At 43.7% G+C, this 22,270-nt stretch overlaps 1 protein-coding gene across 1 annotated transcript; it reads right to left on the bottom strand.

The window, feature by feature from the left end:
• Nucleotides 1-1,038: 1,038 nt before the first annotated feature.
• Nucleotides 1,039-18,650, bottom strand: VGF (VGF nerve growth factor inducible). The gene is made up of 2 exons (XM_063930937.1): nucleotides 18,542-18,650; nucleotides 1,039-4,808 (listed from the first exon to the last, which is right to left on the bottom strand). The coding sequence occupies exon 2, from the start codon at nucleotides 4,804-4,806 to the stop codon at nucleotides 2,740-2,742; it is 2,067 nt and encodes a 688-aa protein (XP_063787007.1). The 5' UTR covers nucleotides 4,807-4,808; nucleotides 18,542-18,650; the 3' UTR covers nucleotides 1,039-2,739.
• Between the last annotated feature and the right edge of the window lie 3,620 nt (nucleotides 18,651-22,270).

Here is a 22,270-nt window from a genome sequence, read left to right as displayed (position 1 = left end):
CTGTCTGTGTCACTGCGTCACCCTACTGGGGGAGGGACAGACTCATAACTCTCTTTTGTCTGTGTCACTGCATCACCCTGCAGGGGGAGGGACGGGCTCATAGCTCCCTTCTGTCTGTGTCATTGCGTCACCATGCAGGGGGAGGGGCAGATTCATAGCTTCTTCTGCCTCACTGTGTCACCCTGCAGGGGGAGAGACAGACTCATAGCTCCCTTCTCTCTCTGTGTTTCTGTATCACCCTGCTGGGGGAGGGACAAGCTCATAGCTCCTTTCTGTCTGCATCACTGCGTCACCCTGCTGGGGGAGGGACAAACTCATAGCTCCCTCCTGATTGCGTCACTGCGTCACCCTGCAGGGAGAGGGACAGACTCATAGCTCCCTCCTGATTGCATCACTGCATCACCCTACAGGGGGAGGGACAGACTCATAGCTCCCATCTGTCTTCTTCACCCTGCAGGGGGTGGGACGGGCTCATAGCTCCCTTCTGTCTGTGTCACTGTGTCACCCTACTGGGGGAGGGACACACTCATAACTCCCTTTTGTCTGTGTCATTGTGCTACCCTGCAGGTGGAGGGATGGGCTCATAGCTCCCTTCCGTCTGTGTCATTGCGTCACCATGCAGGGGGAGGGACGGGCTCATAGTTCCTTTCTGTCTGTGTCACTGTGTCACCCTGCAGGGGGAGGGGCAGGCTCATAGCTACTTTCTGTCTCTGTCACTGTGTCACCCTGCAGGGGGAGGGATGAGCTCATAGCTACTTTCTGTCTCTGTCACTGTGTCACCCTGCAGGGGGAGGGATTGGCTCATAGCTGCCTTCTGTCTGTGCCCCCTGTGTCACCCTGCAGGAGGAGGGGCAGGCTCATAGCTCCCTTCTGACTGTGTCACTGTGTCACCCTCTGGGTGATCAGACTCATATGTCTTTTATGTATTACCAGAGTTCATATTGTGAAAATGCTGATCTACCCCCTCTCTTGTTTTTTTCCTTTCCTTTGTGCTCCCAGGCCCCACGACCTCTGCATGGGCCAAATAACAAACATAACTCATAATAAAATAGTCAGCTTTATTTCCTTAGCAAAAGTATTCATATGATATGTACAAACAGGAGCAGAGGGAAAGCTCGTTTATTAGCAAGGAAACACCAACAGCATCACAGAACAGGCTACAGCAGCCAAGACACTGGATGGAGAGGGGTGGACGGGGTGGGGGACATGCAACTAGTTAGTCCAGAAGAAGAGGGTGAACTCAGGCAGGAACCCCAGGGCCATTTTAGCCCAAATATATTGTTATATTGTTTTTTGTTCTTTTTTTTCTCTGTGGTATGGGGAAATAGGACTACAAATATTGTGCTCACAACTGATAGAGGTACATTACCTCACAATTTCCATAGTATAATGTATATTTTACCCTAAGCTTAAAAACTAAGTTTTTTTTTTAGGTACAATGGTTGTCGCCTAGCAACACTGGAGGCAGCCATTTTGTGGACAGAACCAATATTCAGCAAACCTGTAGCAAACTACTGAATAGGAACTGGTGACATTATTCAGGCATGCTTTACGATGTGCCTATTGCCCCAGTGATGTCATTAGTGCCCAGGACCACCATTGGAAAGGTCAAGACCTGTAGCAAACGTGGTGTAGCCATGTGGCACTTTCAGAACTTTGGGCCATATCTGTTTATTTCATTGATGAGGCGTCTTGTCTACACCAAGTTCTGGGCTTAGCAACATTACTACAGCAGGCCCATCCCATCCGAGGTATGCCGAGGACACAGTGCTTTTTGCCACTTTCAGCACCCCTGCTAGATCCTTCTGAATTATAAGACCATGGCTGGGATGTAATGAAGTCCAAGTCTGGCAGGCTTGAGGGATGCCGGACGAACTTGGTCCTTTTTTTTAAAGGGACAGTCTTTACAAGGCATGGTTTAGTGGTGTAAATGACTGCCCTTTTAAAAACAAAAATGTCCGAGATCAGCTGGCATCCTGCAAGGCCTCCGAATTGGGACTTAATTTCATCCCAGCCCATTTGTTTACTTTACAAAATGGCTGCCTCTGCTGTTTCTAGGTGACAAACGTTGACCACTTCTCACCTGTTGCTCCTGTAAACCATCTTAACGGTTAAATTTACAGTATTTAAAAATCTTGGATATTTCACTGAACACCAAGAAAATGTAACCTACAGTATTTAGTGCAATTATTCATTTTTGCAGATTATGGAGTACGGTGCCCCAAATATGTGTTATTCAGGCTAGGGAAATCCCAGGTTTGATAAGGGGTTGGTGTGCTGAAATTATCCAAAGTATTGTACATCTTTAGTCCAAATCCTAAAGTTTAGTTGAACACTTCAATATCTCCAGTTTTCAGGACTATCTCTAATAGAATCACTGCTTTGTATACTAATGTTCTGAGCATTGTACAATAAAACTAGATTGTAGGGTCATCTTCAAGCAACGTAGTACACTAAGGTAATATTGGACCGTAAAGATGATACTGTGAATTCAGTTATTACACTGACACTAGTAGGCACTCAAATGTAGAGCTTGCTATATGCTTAAATACTCATTTTGTGTACAATTCACTTTAGATGGATAGAATGGGATTCAACTGAGTTGGGATCAGTTGAGGCAAATGAGGTGTTTGTCCATTAAGTTTCTCTGTTGAATTATGTTATATGGAACTGGACTGGATTCTCTTACTGGGTCAAGTTGTTAAATTGTTTTTGAATGGGGTTAAGACTGGGATTGTATCACTGGAAGACCTCAGGATGGGTCAGCAGGAGCCTTTCAATATAGTTCTCCATCTCCTCCTGCTTATTCTGGTCTTCATCGTAGTAATCGTCAATTTGTGGGACAGGAGGCTTATAGTAATATCGGGGAGGGCTCTGGAAAGCTCTAGGCCTGATATAGTTGGTGAAAGGAGCTGGACGTGCACGATATCTGCGTGGGAGAGGCTCCAGAACTTTATTCCAGTTTGAGCGCGACGCTTTATTCCAGCTGGGTTCTTGGACCTTATTCCAGGTCGTATCTGGTAGGTCATTCCAGCTTGGTTCAGGAAGCTTACTCCATGTTTGATCTGACTTCTTATCCCAGCTTGGTTCTGACATCTTATCCCATCTTTGTTCTGACACTTTATTCCAGTTTGGTTCTGACACTTTATTCCAGCTTGGTTGTGACACTTTCATCCAGCTTGGTTGTGACGCTTTATCCCAGCTGGACTGTGACGCTTTATTCCAGTTTGACTGTGACGCTTTATTCCAGCTTGGGTCTGACACTTTATTCCAGCTTGGTTCTGACACTTTATTCCAGCTTGACTGTGACACTTTATTCCAGCTTGGTTTTGAAACTTCATTCCAGCTTGGTTCTGACACGTCATTCCAGCTTGGTTGTGACACTTTATTCCAGCTTGGTTGTGACACTTTATTCCAGCTTGCTTTTGATGCTTTTTGCCAGCTTGGTTCTGATGCCTTATCCCAGTTGGAGCCTGACACTTTGTTCCAGTTGGACCCTGACACTTTGTTCCAGTTGGGCTCTGACACTTTATTCCAGGTGGTCCCTGATATTTTGTTTTTATTCCAGGAGGGTGATAACACTTTTTTCCATCTTGACTCTGGTACATTATTCCAGGTAGGCTGTTGCTCAAGTCTCCTTCTGGGATAGTAGGCAGATTTAGGATAATCTAACCATGATTGAGGGGGGGTCCTGGTTCTTTCTTTTCTTCCTATAAGATCATCTCTTGCCTTCTTCTTCTTCATCCTTCTCCTCTTCCTCTTTTCCACATCATTAATTATATCTACAACATCATCAGCAGGGAGATGTAAGCGGCTAGATAGCTCAATCAACTTATCAATAGTCTGTGGATCTACTTCATCTATATCATCATCCGCTGATCTCTTATCCTGGATGTTTCCCTCTTCTTCATCCTCAAAAAGTGGGCGTTGACCAACTGCAAATTCATCTCCTGTGTACTCCTGCCCATTCTCATTATCTTCCTCATCCTCTTCCTTTTCCTCTTCATTTTCCCCTCCACCCAATAAGTACTGAAGAAGAAGATCTTGAGCTACATTGGCAAGTTTCTCCCCCTCTTCATCTTCCTCTGCCTCTTCCTCCCACCTTCGGGGTGTAGGTGGTACAGGATTAAGTCGGCTTCTCTTCTCTTCTTCTGTTTGTTCCCCAAAACCAAGGAGTTCTCTTAGCTCTTGCAGATCGTCACTTTCTGGGCTGCTGTCTTGAGGGGCATCCTTCTCTCTTTTAGGAGGAGGTTCAAATTCCTCCAGTTCCTGCAGCAGTGATTTCACACTGTCCATGTCTCCTTCCTCACCATCCTTCTTGTCCTCTCTCAACTCTTCCTCTTTGTCAGAGCTTTGTGTTCTGCTTCTCACTCTTTCTATCAGTCCATCATCATCTTTATTGTCCGCCTGCTCTTTAATTGGTTCCTGACCTTCAGGGGACGTTGTTTGTGCTAGAGTGGAGGGAGAGGTCTCTCCTTCCTGTGTGTTCAGTGCCTGTAGGAGCACAGCGGCTAGAGCTTTGGGGCTAATGTCTTTAAAGAGCTCATCCTCATCATCAGAGCTGGATGGAGACTGAACCTCGGGGGTTGCTCTTTCTTGGATGACATCACTCTTACCATGCTGGCTTCGGGAAAGTGGTGGAGCTTCTTGATGTCCCTCTGCTTGGGGGGAGTTTACAGGATCGTTGTGTGTTGTTCGATGGATAGCCTGGTGCCTCTGTTCCTCGCTCACAGGAATAGCATGGAAAAATGGGGAGTGCACTAGGGTGAGGGTCAAGATGAGAAGGAAGGGGGGAGCGGGGAACATTTCTGTGTAAACAGAGGGAGAGCAGAAGTGAGAGAGGGGACAAAATAAATGTAAAAGAGAATGAGCGGTGGGAGAGGGGAGACAAAGTAATAAATACATAAATGCAAAAATGGTCGATATTAAATAAGGATTTATTTAGTTTAAAAAGAAGCAAAATAACGGAACAGGGAGTAAGCAGTGATTATGAAAATGAAGGGCAGAAGAAGAGAGAGAGAGAGAGAGAGAAAAGACAAAGTGTTTATTGGCTTCTGAAGTTATTACAGAATAACATAATTTATTTTATTTTTTGCTTACTGCTGAAAACAACCTCTGCCTGGAAATGAGAAGCATCGGTGATGCACCACAGGGGGAGGTGGGTGGTTTGGGGTGCTGCGGCGTGTTACAGCTGCGCAGACTGGGGAAGATAGATTGTGTCTGCGTGGGAGTGAGGCGGTGGGGAGAGACAGAGAGAGGGAGTCCCATTGTGGAAATCCTTTAGGTCTTTCCCAAACCCCCCCTTTATAGAATCATGCAGGTGTCTCCTTCTCCCCTCCCCTTGCAGGATTCTGCAGGTCTCTCCTACGTCTCACCCCTCCCTTCAAGAATACTGCAGGTCTCTGCAAATCGACTCCTTCATCCCTGTTTAGAACTAGGTCTCTCCTCATCCTTTTAGGTCTTTCCCAAAACCTTCCCCTATCTCATTACATGTCTGTCTGTATGTCTTGTCTTCTTCTCTCTTCTACCATCCTGCACGTCTACCTCCAGCTCCCTTTAACCTTCCACACTGTGAGGCACTTGCAAGTGAATAATGTTTTCCTTCACAGAATACCGAGCAACTAAGCTCTCCTAAGAACTGTAGAGGATTGTTCTGTTCTATCTCCTCAGCAGATAAATATGACAATACATTACACTGTGGATGGCGGTAATCTTTTTCTATTTTTATTTCTGTATCTGCAGCTGTTTCTGCTTCTGCTAATGATCTCTTGCAGAACCCTGTTCCTGATGGTTCTGGGTAATTGGCACCACCGTAATGTGTCCGGTTGTCTCTCCCACACTCATGTCTACACCGCACACTGCAGAGCTGAAGGAATGATTGGACTCTTGCCACTTGGCCCATTCTCTCTGCTAATATGATAACCGAAGTCTGTCCCAACGTCTTCCCTTTCCCTTACACTGAACCTGATGGTCTCCCTTATACATATCTCTCCTAGGCTACCGCGCTGTTCTCTACGAGCCCTGTTTCCTTACGTTGACAATCATGCCTCACCTACATAGCACATCTATTCTCCTACACTCCTCAACCAAATACACTTTTGGGGAAACCCTGCTTGAGATACATCATGTGAGCTGTTTATTCCCAGTCAGGGAGCAGCCGCTGTCTCTGGATCAGTGTCACGTAGTAAGCATTGTCTGACAATCTGGGATTCCCTGAAAGAATCTCTCCCCCCTCCCTTCCTTTCCATCCACTTAACACATCTACCCTTTCCTACAAGCGTGCCGCGCCTGTATACATGTACGTGGACAGGCCTAGCATTCCTGCGTATACATAGGTGCACGTGGGACTTCTCTTCTTCCTGAGAAGATGTTATATCTGCAAAAATGCTGTTTCTATAGGAACTCCATATGAAGATATTGTCATCCTCCCTTCCTTCCTTTCCATCCCCCATCCTCTGTGTACACAGGAATTCTGCATCAGGCACTGCAGAGAGATCAGTATGTGTGTGGGAGGTTGCTTTCCCCCACGCTCCCCATTCTCACCCACCTCTTGTAGGGAAGGATTCCCCCTACTACTCTCAGTGGGGATGCCCTGCTGCATTCACTACCTATAAGGGGAAGGGAGCTACGTAAATCACAGTTTAGTGGATGTTTAAGGACTTCATGTGGATCGCTATAAAGCTATGTCTGGGTTAACCTGTTATTCTTTATACCTGTAAATAAGACTTCCATGTCTCTCTCTCTCTACCTGGTACAGCTTTATACCTTCTGTCATCTCTCTTCTTCATCTTACGTCCCTTACAACCTCATTATACTCCATATGGCTGACTGTACCTGCCTAGCCTCACGTTTCCACACCCATCTATTCCCTTTCTGCTTTATATCTTTACTATGTCCTTATGTGCTCAATTTCCGGCTCCGTGTGCCTTATCTCTTGTTCTATACTAATAATGCTGTTCTCTATTTTCTGCTCTATGGTGGTCACTCCGAGTTGATCGCTAGCTGCATTCGGTCGCTGTGCAACGATGAGGCAAAAAAAACCAGCACTTCTGCGCATGCGTATGCGGCGCAATGCGCACGCGCAACGTACTTTCACAACGCCCGATGTAGTTTCACACAAGGTCTAGCGAAGCTTTTCAGTCACACCGCTGGCCGCAGAGTGATTGACATGAAGTGGGCGTTTCTGGGTGTCAACTGACCGTTTTCAGGGAGTGTCCGAAAAAACGCAGGCGTGCCAGGAAAAACACAGGCGTGGCTGGACGAACGCAGGGCGTGTTTGTGACGTCAAAACAGGAACTGAACAGTCTGAAGTCATCACAAGCGCTGAGTAGGTTTTGAGCTACTCTAAAACTGCACAAAAAAACTTTGCAGCCGCTCTGCGATCCTTTCGTTCGCACTTCTGCTAAGCTAAAATACACTCCCAGTGGGAGGCGGCATAGCGTTTGCACGGCTGCTAAAAACTGCTAGCGAGCGATCAACTCGGAATGACCACCTATATCTACAGTATCTCTGTGTTCTCTATATTCAGTTCTATATCTACAGTATCTCTGTGTTCTCTATATTCAGCTCTATAGCTACAGAATCTCTATTTTCTCCTTCTTCTGCTCTTTGGGGGTCATTCCGAGTTGATCACTCGTTACGGATGTTCGCAGCGCAGCGATTATGGCAGAATGGGGCTAATCTGCGCATGCGTATGCACCACAATGCACACACGCATCGTACGAGTACAAAGAGCTTTGTGGTTTTGCACAGGTTCTAGCGACGCTTCCATTTGCACTGGCGGCCGCAAAGAGAATGACAGGAAGTGGGAGTTTCTGGGTGGCAACTGATTCGCACTCCTGCAAAGCGAAAATACACTCCCCCGAGCGATCAACTCGGAATGAGGGCCCATATCTACAGCATCTCTGTGTTATCCATCTTCTGCTCTATATCTACAGTATCTCTGTGTTCTCTATATTCTGCTCTATATCTACAGCATCTCTGTGTTATCCGTCTTCTGCTCTATATCTACAGCATCTGTGTTCTCCATCTTCTGCTCTATATCTACAGTATCTCTGTGTTCTCCGTCTTCTGCTCTATATCTACAGTATCTCTGTGTTCTCCGTCTTCTGCTCTATATCTACAGTATCTCTGTGTTATCCATCTTCTGCTCTATATCTACAGTATCTCTGTGTTATCCATCTTCTGCTCTATATCTACAGTATCTGTGTTCTCCATCTTCTGCTCTATATCTACAGTATCTCTGTGTTCTCCATCTTCTGCTCTATATCTACAGTATCTCTGTGTTCTCTATATTCTGCTCTATATCTACAGTATCTCTGTGTTCTCTATATTCTGCTCTATATCTACAGTATCTCTGTGTTCTCTATATTCTGCTCTATATCTACAGTATCTCTCTGTTCTCCGTCTTCTGCTCTATATCTACAGCATCTCTGTGTTATCCATCTTCTGCTCTATATCTACAGTATCTCTGTGTTCTCCGTCTTCTGCTCTATATCTACAGTATCTCTGTGTTCTCCATCTTCTGCTCTATATCTACAGTATCTCTGTGTTCTCCGTCTTCTGCTCTATATCTACAGTATCTCTGTGTTCTCCATCTTCTGCTCTATATCTACAGTATCTCTGTGTTCTCCGTCTTCTGCTCTATATCTACAGTATCTCTGTGTTCTCCATCTTCTTCTCTATATCTACAGTATCTCTGTGTTCTTCATCTTCTGCTCTATATCTACAGCATCTCTGTGTTCTCTATATTCTGCTCTATATCTACAGTATTTCTGTGTTCTCTATATTCTGCTCTATATCTACAGTATCTCTGTGTTCTCCATCTTCTGCTCTATATCTACAGTATTTCTGTGTTCTCCATCTTCTGCTCTATATCTACAGTATCTCTGTGTTCTCCATCTTCTGCTCTATATCTACAGTATCTCTGTGTTCTCCGTCTTCTGCTCTATATCTACAGTATCTCTGTGTTCTCCATCTTCTGCTCTATATCTACAGTATCTCTGTGTTCTCCATCTTCTGCTCTATATCTACAGTATCTCTGTGTTCTTCATCTTCTGCTCTATATCTACAGTATTTCTGTGTTCTCTATATTCTGCTCTATATCTACAGTATCTCTGTGTTCTCCATCTTCTGCTCTATATCTACAGTATTTCTGTGTTCTCCATCTTCTGCTCTATATCTACAGTATCTCTGTGTTCTCTATATTCTGCTCTATATCTACAGTATCTGTGTTCTCCATCTTCTGCTCTATATCTACAGTATCTCTGTGTTCTCCATCTTCTGCTCTATATCTACAGTATCTCTGTGTTCTCCGTCTTCTGCTCTATATCTACAGTATCTCTGTGTTCTCCATCTTTTGCTCTATATCTACAGTATCTCTGTGTTCTCCGTCTTCTGCTCTATATCTACAGTATCTCTGTGTTCTCCATCTTCTGCTCTATATCTACAGTATCTCTGTGTTCTCCATCTTCTGCTCTATATCTACAGTATCTCTGTGTTCTCTATATTCTGCTCTATATCTACAGCATCTCTGTGTTCTCCATCTTCTGCTCTATATCTACAGTATTTCTGTGTTCTCCATCTTCTGCTCTATATCTACAGTATCTCTGTGTTCTCTATATTCTGCTCTATATCTACAGTATCTCTGTGTTCTCCATCTTCTGCTCTATATCTACAGTATCTCTGTGTTCTCCATCTTCTGGTCTATATCTACAGTATCTCTGTGTTCTCCGTCTTCTGCTCTATATCTACAGTATCTCTGTGTTCTCTATATTCTGCTCTATATCTACAGTATCTCTGTGTTCTCTATATTCTGCTCTATATCTACAGTATCTCTGTGTTCTCCATCTTCTGCTCTATATCTACAGTATCTCTGTGTTCTCAGTCTTCTGCTCTATATCTACAGTATCTCTGTGTTCTCTATATTCTGCTCTATATCTACAGTATCTCTGTGTTCTCCATCTTCTGCTCTATATCTACAGTATCTCTGTGTTCTCTATATTCTGCTCTATATCTACAGTATCTCTGTGTTCTCTATATTCTGCTCTATATCTACAGTATCTCTGTGTTCTCTATATTCTGCTCTATATCTATAGTATATCTGTGTTCTCCGTCTTCTGCTCTATATCTACAGTATCTCTGTGTTATCCGTCTTCTGCTATATAGCTACAGTATCTCTGTGTTCTCTACATTCTGCTCTATATCTACAGTATCTCTGTGTTCTCCGTCTTCTGCTCTGGGTGTGGTATGGAGGGTCGACCACACTTAGGTCGACAGTGTCTAGGTCGACCACTATTGGTCGACAGGAATTCTAGGTTTACAGGGTTTCTAGGTCGGCATGTTCTAGGCTGACATGTCAAAAGGTCGACATGAGTTTTTCAAAAAATGTTGGTGTCATTTTCTTCGTACAGTGACCAGGAACCCCAATTAGTGCACTGTGTCCCCTCACATCGTTCCCTTCAGGCAAGTTGCCTCGCTCCGCTGCACTCGGCACAGGTTACTATTCCCAATCGTAGTCCACGTGGATCGTTAAGTATGAAAAAGCTCAAACAAAGAATAAAATTGTGAAAAACTCATGTCGACCTTTTGATCTCTCGACCTAGGACATGTCGACCTAAAGACCCTGTTGACCTAGAAACCCTGTCGACCAATAGTGGTCGACCTAAGTGTGGTTGACCTAGAGACCGGATACCTTCTGCTCTATATCTACAGTATCTCTGTGTTCAACATCTTCTGCTCTATATCTACAGTATCTCTGTGTTCTCCATCTTCTGCTCTATATCTATAGTATCTCTGTGTTCTCCATCTTCTGCTCTATATCTACAGTATCTCTGTGTTCTCCATCTTCTGCTCTATATCTACAGTATCTCTGTGTTCTCTATATTCTGCTCTATATCTACAGTATCTCTGTGTTCTCCATCTTCTGCTCTATATCTACAGTATCTCTGTGTTCTCTATATTCTGCTCTATATCTACAGTATCTCTGTGTTCTCTACATTCTGCTCTATATCTACAGTATCTCTGTGTTCTCCATCTTCTGCTCTATATCTACAGTATCTCTCTGTTCTCCGTCTTCTGCTCTATATCTACAGTATCTCTGTGTTCTCCATCTTCTGCTCTATATCTACAGTATCTCTGTGTTCTCCATCTTCTGCTCTATATCTACAGTATCTCTGTGTTCTCCATCTTCTGCTCTATATCTACAGTATCTCTGTGTTCTCTATATTCTGCTCTATATCTACAGTATCTGTGTTCTCCATCTTCTGCTCTATATCTACAGTATCTCTGTGTTCTCCGTCTTCTGCTCTATATCTACAGTATCTCTGTGTTCTCCATCTTCTGCTCTATATCTACAGTATCTCTGTGTTCTTCATCTTCTGCTCTATATCTACAGTATTTCTGTGTTCTCTATATTCTGCTCTATATCTACAGTATATCTGTGTTCTCCGTCTTCTGCTCTATATCTACAGTATTTCTGTGTTCTCCATCTTCTGCTCTATATCTACAGTATCTCTGTGTTCTCCATCTTCTGCTCTATATCTACAGTATTTCTGTGTTCTCTATATTCTGCTCTATATCTACAGCATCTCTGTGTTCTTCATCTTCTGCTCTATATCTACAGTATTTCTGTGTTCTCTATATTCTGCTCTATATCTACAGTATTTCTGTGTTCTCTATATTCTGCTCTATATCTACAGTATCTCTGTGTTCTCCATCTTCTGCTCTATATCTACAGTATTTCTGTGTTCTCTATATTCTGCTCTATATCTACAGTATTTCTGTGTTCTCCATCTTCTGCTCTATATCTACAGTATCTCTGTGTTCTCCATCTTCTGCTCTATATCTACAGTATTTCTGTGTTCTCTATATTCTGCTCTATATCTACAGCATCTCTGTGTTCTCCATCTTCTGCTCTATATCTACAGTATCTCTGTGTTCTCCATCTTCTGCTCTATATCTACAGTATTTCTGTGTTCTCCATATTCTGCTCTATATCTACAGTATCTCTGTGTTCTCCATCTTCTGCTCTATATCTACAGTATCTCTGTGTTCTCTATATTCTGCTCTATATCTACAGTATCTGTGTTCTCCATCTTCTGCTCTATATCTACAGTATCTCTGTGTTCTCCGTCTTCTGCTCTATATCTACAGTATCTCTGTGTTCTCTACATTCTGCTCTATATCTACAGTATCTCTATGTTCTCCGTCTTCTGCTCTATATCTACAGTATCTCTGTGTTCTCCATCTTCTGCTCTATATCTACAGTATCTCTGTGTTCTCCATCTTCTGCTCTATATCTACAGTATCTCGGTGTTATCCGTCTTCTGCTCTATACTGTATCTACAGTATCTCTGTGTTCTCCATCTTCTGCTCTATATCTACAGTATCTCTGTGTTCTCCATCTTCTGCTCTATATCTACAGTATCTCTGTGTTCTCCATCTTCTGCTCTATGTCTGGGTTCTCAGATCTCTGTCATCTCGAAAGAGAGAAAACAGGAGATGGCGTAAAGCTGGTGTAGTGGTTAGCATTACTGCCTCTCGTTACCAAGGTCATGAGTTCAAATACTAATAATGACCTATGTATGTGGCGTTTTTCTGTCCTCCCAGTGTTTGAATGAGTTTTTTCTGGGTGCTCCGGTTTCCTCCTGTGTTTACAAAACTTACCGGTAGGTACAGTATATGTGTGTCAATTGTATAGTGAATAGAGTGTAAGCTACACTGGGGGCAGGGACTGATGTGATTTACTAAAATATTCTCTGTAAAGCTCTGCAGAGTATGTGTGAGCTAAATTTATATACAAATAATTATTATTAGAAAACAATAACAGGTGGCACTCACAGGCTTGTAAACTGATGAAAAAAACTTCACCCAGTGAAGTGTTTATTGAAACAATAATTATTATTACATATATATCTGTGTTCTCTGTCTCATTCTCCATGTGTTTCTTTTCTTCAAAATAGCTGGTCACACATAAATTTATCTTGCCGCTAATCTTCCTTATTAAGAGGATCATTTCTAATTTGGCCATTAACATAGGTTTCATTAATTTGCAAACACCTTAGCAGCTTATTGTGTGAATAGAATATCTACACACACACACACACACACACACACACACACACACACACACACACACACACACACGTTTTACAGCCCTATGTCTTCTGTCTCCTACTCTGTGACCAGCGCTGTTTCCTCTATTACCTGTTTTACATCTATATCTACATCTCTTTCTGCTCTATGACTAGCCCGTACGTCTTCTATCTCCTGCTCTATGACTATCCCGTGTCCTCTATCACCTGTTCTACATCTTTCCTCATGTCCACTATCTCCTGCTCTATGACTATCCCGTGTCCTCTATCACCTGTTCTACATCTTTCCTCATGTCCACTATCTCCTGCTCTATGACTATCCCGTGTCCTCTATCACCTGTTCTACATCTTTCCCTACGTCTTCTATCTCCTGCTCTATGACTATCCCCGTGTCCTCTATCACCTGTGCTACATCTTTCCCTACGTCTTCTATCTCCTGCTCTATGACTATCCCGTGTCCTCTATCACCTGTTCTACATCTTTCCCTACGTCTTCTATCTCCTGCTCTATGACTATCCCGTGTCCTCTATCACCTGTTCTACATCTTTCCTCATGTCCACTATCTCCTGCTCTATGACTATCCCGTGTCCTCTATCACCTGTTCTACATCTTTCCCTACGTCTTCTATCTCCTGCTCTATGACTATCCCGTGTCCTCTATCACCTGTGCTACATCTTTCCCTATGTCCTCTATCTCCTGCTCTATGACTATCCCGTGTCCTCTATCACCTGTGCTACATCTTTCCGTACGTTCTCTATCTCCTGCTCTATGACTATCCCGTGTCCTCTATCACCTGTGCTACATCTTTCCCTACGTCTTCTATCTCCTGCTCTATGACTATCCCGTGTCCTCTATCACCTGTTCTACATCTTTCCCTACATCTTCTATCTCCTGCTCTATGACTATCCCGTGTCCTCTATCACCTGTTCTACATCTTTTCCTATGTCCTCTATCTCCTGCTCTATGACTATCCCGTGTCCTCTATCACCTGTGCTACATCTTTCCCTACGTCTTCTATCTCCTGCTCTATGACTATCCCCGTGTCCTCTATCACCTGTTCTACATCTTTCCCTACATCTTCTTTCTCCTGCTCTATGACTATCCGGTGTCCTCTATCACCTGTTCTACATCTTTCCCTACGTCTTCTATCTCCTGCTCTATGACTATCCCGTGTCCTCTATCTCCTGTTCTACATCTTTCCCTACGTCTTCTATCTCCTGCTCTATGACTATCCCGTGTCCTCTATCTCCTGTTCTACATCTTTCCCTACGTCTTCTATCTCCTGCTCTATGACTATCCCGTGTCCTCTATCTCCTGTTCTACATCTTTCCCTACGTCTTCTATCTCCTGCTCTATGACTATCCCGTGTCCTCTATCTCCTGTTCTACATCTTTCCCTACGTCTTCTATCTCCTGCTCTATGACTATCCCGTGTCCTCTATCTCCTGTTCTACATCTTTCCCTACGTCTTCTATCTCCTGCTCTATGACTATCCGGTGTCCTCTGTCACCTGTTCTACATCTTTCCCTACGTCTTCTATCTCCTGCTCTATGACTATCCCGTGTCCTCTATCACCTGTTCTACATCTTTCCCTACGTCTTCTATCTCCTGCTCTATGACTATCCCGTGTCCTCTATCACCTGTTCTACATCTTTCCCTATGTCCTCTATCTCCTGCTCTATGACTATCCCGTGTCCTCTATCACCTGTTCTACATCTTTCCCTACGTCGTCTATCTCCTGCTCTATGACTATCCCGTGTCCTCTATCACCTGTGCTACATCTTTCCGTACGTCTTCTATCTCCTGCTCTATGACTATCCCGTGTCCTCTATCACCTGTTCTACATCTTTCCCTACGTCGTCTATCTCCTGCTCTATGACTATCCCGTGTCCTCTATCACCTGTTCTACATCTTTCCCTACGTCGTCTATCTCCTGCTCTATGACTATCCCGTGTCCTCTATCACCTGTTCTACATCTTTCCCTACATCTTCTTTCTCCTGCTCTATGACTATCCCGTGTCCTCTATCACCTGTGCTACATCTTTACGTACGTTCTCTATCTCCTGCTCTATGACTATCCCGTGTCCTCTATCACCTGTTCTACATCTTTCCCTACGTCTTCTATCTCCTGCTCTATGACTATCCCGTGTCCTCTATAACCTGTTCTACATCTTTCCCTACGTCTTCTATCTCCTGCTCTATGACTATCCCCGTGTCCTCTATCACCTGTTCTACATCTTTCCCTACGTCTTCTATCTCCTGCTCTATGACTATCCCGTGTCCTCTATCACCTGTTCTACATCTTTCCCTACGTCTTCTATCTCCTGCTCTATGACTATCCCGTGTCCTCTATCACCTGTTCTACATCTTTCCCTACGTCTTCTATCTCCTGCTCTATGACTATCCCGTGTCCTCTATCACCTGTTCTACATCTTTCCCTATGTCTTCTATCTCCTGCTCTATGACTATCCCGTGTCCTCTATCACCTGTTCTACATCTTTCCCTACGTCTTCTATCTCCTGCTCTATGACTATCCCCGTGTCCTCTATCACCTGTGCTACATCTTTCCTTACGTTCTCTATCTCCTGCTCTATGACTATCCCGTGTCCTCTATCACCTGTTCTACATCTTTCCCTACGTCTTCTATCTCCTGCTCTATGACTATCCCGTGTCCTCTATCACCTGTTCTACATCTTTCCCTACGTCTTCTATCTCCTGCTCTATGACTATCCCGTGTCCTCTATCACCTGTTCTACATCTTTCCGTACGTTCTCTATCTCCTGCTCTATGACTATCCCGTGTCCTCTATCACCTGTTCTACATCTTTCCCTACGTCTTCTATCTCCTGCTCTATGACTATCCCGTGTCCTCTATCACCTGTTCTACATCTTTCCCTACGTCTTCTATCTCCTGCTCTATGACTATCCCGTGTCCTCTATCACCTGTGCGACATCTTTCCGTACGTTCTCTATCTCCTGCTCTATGACTATCCCGTGTCCTCTATCACCTGTTCTACATCTTTCCCTACGTCTTCTATCTCCTGCTCTATGACTATCCCGTGTCCTCTATCACCTGTGCTACATCTTTACGTATGTTCTCTATCTCCTGCTCTATGACTATCCCGTGTCCTCTTTCACCTGTGCTACATCTTACCGTACGTTCTCTATCTCCTGCTCTATGACTATCCCGTGTCCTCTATCACCTGTTCTACATCTTTCCCTACGTCTTCTATCTCCTGCTCTATGACTATCCCGTGTCCTCTATCACCTGTGCTACATCTTTCCCTACGTCTTCTATCTCCTGCTCTATGACTATCCCGTGTCCTCTATCACCTGTGCTACATCTTTCCCTACGTCTTCTATCTCCTGCTCTATGACTATCCCGTGTCCTCTATCACCTGTGCTACATCTTTCCCTACGTCTTCTATCTCCTGCTCTATGACTATCCCGTGTCCTCTATCACCTGTGCTACATCTTTCCCTACGTTCTCTATCTCCTGCTCTATGACTATCCCGTGTCCTCTATCACCTGTGCTACATCTTTCCGTACGTTCTCTATCTCCTGCTCTATGACTATCCCGTGTCCTCTTTCACCTGTGCTACATCTTTACGTACGTTCTCTATCTCCTGCTCTATGACTATCCCGTGTCCTCTATCACCTGTTCTACATCTTTCCCTACGTCTTCTATCTCCTGCTCTATGACTATCCCGTGTCCTTTCACCTGTGCTACATCTTTACGTACGTTCTCTATCTCCTGCTTTATGACTAGCTCCATGTCAATCACTATGAAATGTTTCTGTTTATATGTTAACTATTATTTGCTTTACAGAGTAATTAAAATGCTGTTTTATTGCTCCACATACTCTTTACGTCTTGCTAGTTTGTGCCTGTGTTCTCATTAGGTCACATCAAGTTCTCTATAATCTTACGTCTACCTCTTCTTCTCCTCTCCAATCCTCTATACACCTCTGTTGTTACATTTTCCCATAATAATCTGTATTATATTATATTACATTTGAGTACCTTATTTTCCATAGCAACCCATTTTTATGCCTCCTCTATATGTTCCTCTTAATTCTAATCTACGGCACCTCATCCTGTATGAATCCATAGCTACGGGTTTCGTCTTGCACCGTAATTTATACAGACAATTGCAGACGGAGAGTATTATAATGGCTTTTGTTAACGATATCATAATTATTGCTGAAATAAACTAAAGCATAGCAAGGGAGTTTGCTGAAGTGAACAACAGGTGGGATACACATGCCGAATGTGTTCATGCCATCACAGCTAATGCCTATGTTCCAGTAGCTATAAATGTCTGTATACATCAGGAGCAGGGAGGTGAGAGGTGATGAGATGTGTCAGTTCATGCGTCATTGCATCCCCCCTCCTCTCCCTCATTCATTAGTAGCATTAAAACCTTTCTTGTCTGATTACGGTTCCCACGTCACTTCTATCGAAAAACAAATGCCAATCTGATTTGATGCTGACAGAGACTGAATATTAATTCAGGGTCTGGTGCCGGAACCTGCCCCCATTTCCTGCAATTGTCCGGCACCAGATAACAGACCACTTTCTTTGAAATTCACAAAATTCTCTATCTCTAAAATAAAATATATATTTTTTATTTACTCTTTTATTTCTTTTTTTTTCCATGTCTACTGTAACTCTCTTCTTTCTTTTTTCCCCATGTCTACTGCAACTCTCTTCTTTCTTTATTTTTCCATGTCTACTGCAACTCTCTTCTTTCTTTTTTCCCCCATGTCTACTGCAACTCTCTTCTTTCTTTATTTTTCCATGTCTACTGCAACTCTCTTCTTCTTTTTTCATGTCTACTGCAACTCTCTTCTTTCCCACAAGTTGCCCAGTGAAAGGTTTTGTAATGAGAATCTCATTATTTATTAATTCAGTGGAACTCACGGAGAGCTATAGCAGTGCCCATACAGTACTGTACATTGCTTGGCTACACAACGGAGCTATTCCTAAGTACAGCATATGCATTTCATCCTGCAGCAACAACACACCCAAACATACAGTATATACAATATTTAAATTAATAAAAATGTCCACCGGGCATATACATTTGCATTGCATGATGATCATTCTGAGGGATGGAGTAAATGTCTCTCCTAGTGTCTCTGGGTTAAGACTGCAAGCTCTTCAGCACAGTCACAAACTTTAACTGCGATGGTGGTCTATTGCACTAATAAATGTACACACACTACAACCTACACATACTGTATTCAGATGGAAAGCCCTGACAGATGCAATGCACATGCCATGCAGCACATGTGTCAAGCACACATATAGACACATCCAACACACTTCCACCAACACGCAACCACCATGAGGAATACACTTTGTTTCAGTTGTTGCCTGACAAAGTAACACAAAGGGTGACATGTAACAAAGACACACAGGCAATGGGCACAAAGGCATGTCTCACTTGTTCTCAGCAGTCTCAGAGTGCTCTCTCCCTCTCTGTCTCTCTGTGCAGTGAGTCTGTCTCTCCAGCCTGCGCTCCGTCTCCTCAGAGCAGTTTCAGCACCAGGGACAGCGGCTGCAGCTTTAAATACCCAGCGCTCCTCGTCACGTGCCCCCCCCCCCCCCCCCCCACAGCCCAGGATCCAACTCCCCCCCCCTCCCTCCTTTGCCCCGCCCCCCCGCCGCCTGACGTCAATGTTCATTCATAAGATTCCTCTGCCCTGCCTGGAGCTTGACTGAGCATGCTCGGAGCTGTGGGTACTGTTGAGTGAATGGGTTGGTGGGGGGAAGGGGTGGGGGGGAAGGAAGGAGGGGTAAATGAGAGGGGAAAGCATGAATGAGTCAATGAAGAGAGAGAGAGAAAATCATGAATGAACCTTCCAGATTTACTCCAGGCTGCAGGAATGTGCTGATTGGCTGCTGGTGATCCAGACACATATGTGAGGTGTGCATACTGCATTGCACTGACATGGAGTGTATGCAAGACCCGTGCTCCCAGCTCTGCACTTACATGTTCCCATACATGCATAGAAAGGCTGGTGGTCTGTGCTCTCCTGTGTGGTCTCTGTCTGAGCCTTCTGCGGTTCTTTCTCTGGGTGCAGCACCCTGACTCTCCTCTCCCCCCCCCAACTATTAGCTCTGCAGCCTCACCCCATACTGTGCCAGCGCTCTGTCTAGCCACTCTTCCCCTCTCTGTCTCTCCCTGTCTGTCTGTCTGTCCTCCTCTGCCTGGCAGATCTTTGACTTTGATTTGTATTTCACTCGTAACCCTTTGATGTCTCTTCATAGTGCCTTTTCCCCCCATGTCCATATTATCTGCTGCATAGTGTATTTAGGATCCATAGAGGAAGAGGCATAGGAGTATATATAGAGAATAAATAAAGTTAGATGCTGGAGATAGATGGAAGAAAGAAAGAAAGAAAGAAAGAAAGAAAGAAAGAAAGAAAGAAAGAAAGAAAGAAAGAAAGGTGGATAGATAGATAGATAGATAGATAGATAGATAGATAGATAGATAGATTAGATAGGTACTATTTAAAAAAAGATATACATAGATAGATAGATAGATAGATAGATAGATAGATAGATATGAGATGTACAAAGATCTGAGATAGATAGATAGATAGATAGATAGATAGATAGATAGATAGATAGATAGATAGATAGATAGAATGGTTATGAGATACATATATATGAGATAAATAGATAGATAGATAGATAGATAGATAGATAGAATGGTTATGAGATACATATATATGAAATAGATAGATAGATAGATAGATAGATAGTAGAATGGTTATGAGATACAGTACATATATATATATATATGAGATAGATAGATAGATAGATAGTACAATGGTTATGTGATACATATATATGAGATAGATAGATAGATAGATAGATATGAGATGGATGAGTGCACAGACATAATGACTATCATAGAGGAACATGTAAACACACAGGACACATATATATACACATTTTAGGGAGCAGAAGGATGAATCACTAATCTCTCCCCTCCTCCCCCCTCCCTCTCTCCCTCTCTCATTGTCATTTGCAGATGAGGGGAAGAAAGCTGGCCAGTGACGTCGGGATTGCGTCTGTCTCCAGTTGTGAAGCAGGCCTGGGAGTGACAGATAGAATAAGGGGTGAGAGCTGAGGGCAAGGACACATACCTGCTCAGCCTGCAGGGGGTGGGGGTGCGTGGGGGTGGGAAGAGAAGGGGGGGGGGTCAACTATGTACACAAAGCAGAACATACTGTATATTCATGTATATAGAGTGGTACTGAGTATGTCCCATTGAGCAGTCTGTTTCTCACATCTAAACTCTCCACTCACTGTCTTTCATCATCTCCCACCATCAAGGCTCTCTCCTCCCCTGTTGAGTCTCCTCTGGATGAGTCACATATTTCATCTCTACAGACTGCAGATTTCCCTCCATGCCCTGTGAAACCACTTTTGTATATTCTTTCCTCTCCCCTTTTCCTCTTCTCTCCTCTTTCTCTCTTGGTTCCTCTAACACTGTCTTTCTCTGTCCATTGCCTCAGTCCTTATCTCTGTCTCATCCTTGTGTTGCCCTCAGTACTTCTCTCCATGCACTCCTATCTCAACATTGCTTTGTTTTATGTCCTTTGCAGAACTTTTGGTGCCATGTCTTCCTGTGGCTGCTCTGCATTGCTGGTGTCTGTTCCCCTCACAGGTCTCCTTTTCTCTTTTCCCTCTCCTCACATAGTGCCTGATCCTTGTCCTGTGCTACTACCTCCAGTTCCAGAATCTCAGAGTTTTGGTAAGTTCTTCAGTTTTACTAATGATGACATTAATTAGTGCAGGTGTGAGGGAGTCATTATGTTCACTCTGTGCTCTGTATCTCTTATTTCCTTCTCTTCCCTTTCCTGCTAAACACCTGTAGAGCTTGTGTCTCCTATTCCACGGATGTGCCATGTGCACCTTGTCATACTCAGCTGGATTACAGCTCAAGGATCTCTGTCGCCCTTCTCTCATCATATCATACAATCACTCAGTATTTATTACCACCAGGAAAGAAAAGAAAATCCCTGCCACCACTGTGTCTTCCTGAGAAGGAATGCACCCTGGCAGGGAGCTGTAAGTGGCTGTGCCCTGCGCTGCTGCTGCCTGCCTGCCTGCCTGCTGCAGTATGTAGCAGACGTGGCTTCTCACACCAACGATTAGCAGTTTTCCATGTCAAGATCTGCAGAGCATTACTCCTGCCTAACATCTGCAGAGCATCACTCACTTCATTACCTTTCAGATGTACTTATTTGCAAAGCCACATTCCTTTAGTGCCTTATAACTAAGATTTTCAGAGCCTTATAGTCTTTGTACATTTCTTATGTTCAGCTTGCAGAGCATCATCTGTTAGTAACAGTCCATACTGAGGTCTGCAGAGTATCATTCCCTAGCTGTTTCTAGTTCATATCTACAAAGCGTGATTTTCAATGTTCTTTTCAAATCCCAATATCTGATGAGAGTAATTACCCTAGTAGTAACCCTCCATTCTTACCAGTGAAGTGCATCATTCCTTTGGTACAGTATCTAAGACCTTTCCATGTTTACCTCTGCAGACTATCATCACCCTCTCTATGCAAACATTCACAGAGCTTCATTACACTAGGATTTTTCCACCCTAACCTCTGCAGACCATCTTTCCTTAGAAAAGTATTCTTAACAGGCTTGCAGAGCTATGCATAGATTTATTTTTTAAACCTGCCCATTGTGATTTTTTGATTCCCTACCCCACCATGGACCTGCAGAGCATCACTTCCTACTTTAGATATCAATCTGCACACTATCGCACCACTGGCACAAAAATTGCAAACTAGAGTTTTTCTTAACCCTTTTTTATCCAATCAGTTTGCAGACACATAAGGTGTGTTTTACATGTCTCGCACCGTTTCCTGCAGACTATTGCTGGCTATCTAAAATGTGTCGCCTGGCAGACCCTCTGTAATAAGAACAGATTTTTTTCCTTCCTCACCTCACGACCTTGACAGCCGCACATCATTGATCTTCATTGTTCCGGATGACTGCAGAGCATTGCTTTATTAATCTTTCCTAGATGGAAGTCCACAGAGCATTGCTCCATTTTAACCCCTCTGCTGCCATGTCATTTTTAATAGGTGTTCGGTTTTAACCAGATCAGTCCCTCACACCATATATGTATTGTTCCCAAAAT

This window comes from Pseudophryne corroboree, chromosome 6 (genome assembly GCF_028390025.1).
Source record: "Pseudophryne corroboree isolate aPseCor3 chromosome 6, aPseCor3.hap2, whole genome shotgun sequence".
Taxonomy (NCBI): Eukaryota; Metazoa; Chordata; class Amphibia; order Anura; family Myobatrachidae; genus Pseudophryne; species Pseudophryne corroboree.
The sequence above is the reverse complement of the archived record's forward strand: the minus strand, read 5'-3'. Positions and strand labels throughout refer to the sequence as shown.